The sequence below is a fragment of the Macrotis lagotis genome, chromosome 3 (assembly GCF_037893015.1).
Source record: "Macrotis lagotis isolate mMagLag1 chromosome 3, bilby.v1.9.chrom.fasta, whole genome shotgun sequence".
Taxonomy (NCBI): Eukaryota; Metazoa; Chordata; class Mammalia; order Peramelemorphia; family Peramelidae; genus Macrotis; species Macrotis lagotis.
Genome location: NC_133660.1, coordinates 270531169 through 270536638, shown reverse-complemented (window position 1 = coordinate 270536638; position 5470 = coordinate 270531169). Strand labels below are relative to the sequence as shown.

The 5470-nt window shown below is 50.7% G+C and overlaps 1 protein-coding gene across 1 annotated transcript; it reads left to right on the top strand.

The window, feature by feature from the left end:
• The first annotated feature begins 2353 nt into the window (after window positions 1–2353).
• CHST1 (carbohydrate sulfotransferase 1) lies at window positions 2354–5035 on the top strand. The gene is made up of 2 exons (XM_074227583.1): window positions 2354–2459; window positions 3637–5035. Exon 2 carries the CDS (start codon window positions 3680–3682, stop codon window positions 4940–4942), a length of 1263 nt encoding a protein of 420 aa, XP_074083684.1. The 5' UTR covers window positions 2354–2459; window positions 3637–3679; the 3' UTR covers window positions 4943–5035.
• Window positions 5036–5470: the final 435 nt, after the last annotated feature.

Sequence of the window (5470 nt, the reverse complement as noted above, 5' to 3'; positions counted from 1 at the left end):
ATAGAACACCAGCCTTGGAGTCAAGAGGACCTAAGTTCAAATCCGACCTCAGATACTTAATAAATACCTAGCTGTGTGGCCTTGGGCAAGTCACTTAAACCAATTGCCTTGGGAAAAAAACAGTTAAAAAACCCCATACTTGGATCCAAAGACAACTGGGTTTCTTGCTTTTTTTTTGAACAAGACACTCTATCTCCTGACTCCTTCTGGTTATTTTCACTGACTGTCCCCATATCTAGAGCTCTCTCCCTCCTCATCCCTACCTCCTGTGCTTCCCCTATCTCCTTCTTTGGATCCAAACTCAAATCCCACCTTCTCCTTTCCTGCTTCTCATTCTCTGTTGATTATCTCCAGTTTACCCTGAATATCTTGTTTGTACATAGCTGTTTGTATATTGGCAAGCTACCTCTTGGCTGACATGTTCTAAGGCCATTCACATGGGACAATTTAGCAAGTTGGCTTTTTAAAAGCCTTGTTTAATTCCCTTGAAGGGAACTAACAGCATATGTTGTATAAAAATTCAGTCCAGGTCAGTATAAGACCTACCTATTAGATGGTAAGCCTTCCTAATAGAGAGTAGGCACTTAAGAAATGTTCTTTGGCTGATTAACTAGTTTGTGCAAGATGACTGGTGACAACAGGGGCACAACAATAATTTAACTTGGGGGAGGTACAGAGGAGGTCTTACGAAGATGCTGGCTTCAAGGCAAAGGATTTTGAGAAGCTAAAATTGTGTGAATACAGGAAGGGGAAGGAAGGTTGATTTAGGGAGATGGATGGTTTATCCTTGGTCTACAGTCACCTGAGACATCATCCAGACCTACCCTTTCATTTTACTGAAAGGGAAGGGAAGGTCCAAGTACATGGGCGATTGACTTTTGGACCCAAGTATAGGACTTTACATTTAATCCCATTACATTTCATCTTGTTAGAGTTTGCTGGCTCTACACTTGTGTAATTCACCTTAGGCAGATCATGTAACTCTCCGGGACCCAATTTCATAGGATCAGAGATGGGCTGAAAAGACTCATCACATCCAACCCTCTCATTTTTCAGATGAGGAAACTGCAACATAAAGAAGCTAATTGATTTACTCCTCAGTTTAATAAGTAACTGAGGAGGGATTTGAACTCAGGTCTTTCTGACTCCAAGTTCAGTGACCTAACCATTGAACATATTAATAACAATGATAATAATATTCAGCTTCATCAAAAAAGATGAAATAATTTTTTATATAATGTTTACAAAAAGTTTTCTGAGGTAGTTAGTGTAAGTATTAGCTTCTTACTGATGAAAAAAATCTGAGATTAAGAGTACAGAGTAACTTGCCCACAGTAACAGAACCAGGAAAGGATCAAAGCTAGGTCTTGATTTTAGGTCTTCAGATTCCTAAGTTCTGTGGTCTCCCCAGTGCACCATCCTGCCTCCAGGCGAGATCACATTAAAATGAGCATCAAGGGCAGCCTTGGAGGGGCAAAGAGGTCAGAGTTGGTGATGGGGAAACAGAACCATCCTAATGTCAGATTTCTTCTCATGAACTAAATATAGGCTGCCTGGAATATAAACTGTATCCCCTACAATTAGTTCTCTGAAAGGAAAAAAAAAGTTGTTGTGGGTTTGGGATTTTGTTTGGGGGAATGGTTTTTATTTTAGTTTTTTTTGGTTCAAGACCTATGATTTCAAAAGGAATTTCTGGTAAGGAAAACGAGTGACTGTTCTGCAGTGGGACAAGTCTAACCTCTGTTTGCCTCAGTTTCCTCAACTGAAGAATGGGAGTAATAACAGTATTTCCCTTGTAGGGACTCGGATGAGAGAATATTTATAAGGCACTTTGCAAACCTTAAAGCATTTCTATAAATATCAACTATTGTTTTCTCCTTTCTTCTATTCAGTCCTGAGATAAGATGGTCTCCTGTTTAGTGGTCTTCTGTGCAGGCGGATAAAGTAATTGCTTTTGGTAATGGGAAAATCTCATTCTCATCTTTTTCAATAAAGTTCTGATGGAGATAGTCTTTGGAGACTCTCCTGTTGTTTGTTTCTATTTAATATTGCATGGGCTAGGGGCAACTGGGTGACACAGTGGATAGAGCACTGGCCCTGGAGTTTGGGCCTGAGTTCAAATCCGGCCTCAGACACTTAATAATTCCCTAGCTGTGTGATCTTGGGCAAGTCACTTGACCCTCACTGCCTTGCAAAAGAACCCCAAAACCAAACAAATTCTATGGGCTATGACACAGGCAGACAACAACTGCTTTTTGCAACTGAATAAAAATCATGCTCGCTTGTTATGAATAATAATTCTCATTGTTCTCTTCCTCTCTCCCCACCCCCTCTTCCTGTCCCTCAACAGGGCAGTGGCATGGACTTAACCAGACACTGATTGAGCCTGGAGATTCTATTATCAAAGAGATTCCCTAAGGGGCAGCTGTGGTCACCCACACTTCCTAGTAGCCCCACTGGTGAGTAGTAGTGGACACCTCTGGAGATGGAGCTGGTGGTGTAGGACAATTGTTCTTGGCTCATACTTCCTTTGCTTAAGCTCTGGGTAGGTTCAATAGCGCCATCCAGGGCTTTGGGCCCCTGGCCCCACTCCCTGTTCAGGATGTGTGAGCTTATCTCACAGGTTCTGATCCCTGGCCCCACAACACCTTTCCCGTTTCCTTTTCCTGCCTGGCAATAGGAAGTTTTTGGAGAAGTGCCAAAGGGGACCTTATGCAGAAAATTGGCTAACAAATTACTTCCTGTACCCCCCCTCCTTCTGCTTTTCTGCTAATTTCATCCACTGCTTGAACCCCCATAGTTCTAGGTTCAATTCCCTTGGTTTGCAGAGTACTTTCCTCCCTGAAAAAATTCTCGGAACTTGGCCCTGTTATAATCCTTACCAAAGTATCAAGAGGAGAAATGATTCATTTCAGGGTCACTGAGTATCAGAGATGAGATTTGGAACCCTGGTCTCCTGCTCTTTAATCTAGGATTCTTTTCACATAGTGGGACATTCTTGTTGGAAAAGATTGAGAAGTCACCAATCCAACTTTCTCATTTTACAGATGAGGAAACTGAGGTCCAATGAAATGCAATGCAATTTCCCAAATTGTCAGAGTTGTCACCTAATCTAACTTTTTCATTTTACAGATGAGGAAACTGAAGTCCAGTGAAATGCAATGCAATTTCCCAAATTGTAGGAGTTTAGGGCTTTGAGCCAGACCCTCTTGATCCCAAGTCTCTTGAATTCCTCTCATTTTCCGAGAGAGAGAAAATGAGACTGAAAGACTCTGGCAATTGATTTTTGAACCCGAGGAAAGGACTTTTACATTTAATCCTATTCAGTGTCATCTGGTTAGATCTGGCTGGGGCTGAATCGGGCTTCTGCCTCTTGGGCCTTGTCTAATTGTCCTCAGGCAGGCCATTCGACTCTCTGAGGTTCAGTTTCGTCATCAGAACGAACCCCCTCTAGGAAGCAGAGGTAGAGAGGCTAGGGAAGGGAGGAAGGGGTGCTGGCTGGGTGGGGCATGGGGGCCCTGGGAGTCTTTGGGAGCTGAGAAGACTCGAGTCCGACGCTGTTCCTCTCCTCCTGAACCCCTCCCTCGACCCTCCTTTTCAGCTCCCCCCCCGACTTATGTGTCTGACTGTCCCTAGACCCCGAGCTCGCGGAGAAGCGTCCCCATGAAGGTGTCCAGTCATGCAATGCTCCTGGAAGGCTGTCCTCCTCCTCGCCTTGGCCTCCATCGCGATCCAGTACACGGCCATCCGCACCTTCACCGCCAAGTCCTTCCACACCTGCCCGGTCCCCAGCCCCGTGAACTGCAGCCCCGGCCCCGGGGAGGCCGAGATGGCCGAGCGCCTGTGTGAGGAGAGCCCCACCTTCGGCTACAACCTCTCGAGGAAGACGCACATCCTCATCCTGGCCACCACCCGCAGCGGCTCGTCCTTCGTGGGCCAGCTCTTCAACCAGCACCTGGACTTCTTTTACCTCTTCGAGCCCCTCTACCACGTCCAGTACACGCTGCTGCCCCGCTTCACCCAGGGCAAGAGCCCGGCCGACAGGCGGGTCATGCTGGGCGCCAGCCGGGACCTGCTCCGGAGCCTCTACGCCTGCGACCTCTACTTCTTGGAGAACTACATCAAGCCGCCCCCCGTCAACCACACCACGGACAGGATCTTCCGTCGGGGGGCCAGCAAGGCGCTCTGCTCGCCCCCCGTGTGCGAGGCTCAGGGCCCCGCCGACCTGCCCTTGGAGGAGGGGGACTGCGTGCGCAAGTGCGGCCTCCTCAACCTCACCTTGGCCGCCGAGGCCTGCCGCGAGCGCAGCCACGTGGCCATCAAGACGGTGAGGGTCCCCGAGGTGAAGGACCTGCGGGCGCTGGTGGAGGACCCCCGGCTCAACCTCAAGGTCATCCAGCTGGTGCGCGACCCGCGGGGCATCCTGGCCTCCCGCAGCGAGACCTTCCGGGACACCTACCGCCTGTGGCGCATCTGGGACGGCACGGGCAGGAGGCCCTACAACCTGGACGTGAGCCAGCTGACCACGGTCTGCGAGGACTTCTGGAACTCCGTGTCCACCGGCCTGACCCGGCCCGCCTGGCTGAAGGGCAAGTACATGCTGGTGCGCTACGAGGACCTGGCGCGGAACCCCATGAAGAAGACGGAGGAGATCTACGGCTTCCTGGGCATCCCCCTGGACGGCCGCGTGGAGCGCTGGATCCTCAACAACACGCGTGGGGACCGCTCGGCCGCCAAGCACAAGTACGGGACGGTCCGCAACTCGGCCGCCACGGCCGACAAGTGGCGCTTCCGTCTGTCCTACGACATCGTGGCCTTCGCCCAGACGGCCTGCCGCCAGGTGCTGGCCCAGCTGGGCTACCGGGCCGCCGCGTCCGAGCAGGAGCTCAAGAACCTCTCCCTCAGCCTGGTGGAGGAGCGCCACTTCCAGCCCTTCTTGTGACGGCGCGGCCCGGGCCAGACCCGGGGGGACCCCCCCGAGGGGACCCGGGGGAAACGGAGCATCTGGGGGACACACGGGGCGGGAGAGGCCCGGGGGAGACCGGGGGACCGTTCTCAACTGCTGCCTTATCCCCTCTCCTCCCCGCCCTCCCCGGACCCGGCCCCTGCCCACCCCGGCTCTCGCTCTGCTCCTTTCTCTCTGAAATTTGCACTACGTCCGTCCGGAACCCGATGGACGTCACCAGGGAACGGAGGAGGGGGAGGTGGGGGCAGGTGCCCCCCTGCCCAGGGAAGCTGGGGCTCGCTGTGGACGATTAACAATGTTTACAAGTATTACACCCACACCTGCAGCCACACGCACACACGCACACACACACACAATCACACACACACAATCACACACATTCTCTCACACACACAATCATCTCACATCACACACAATCACACAACACTCTCACACACACACACTTACACATTCACACACACACACATTCACAATCACACAATCACAAACTCACATGACCACACA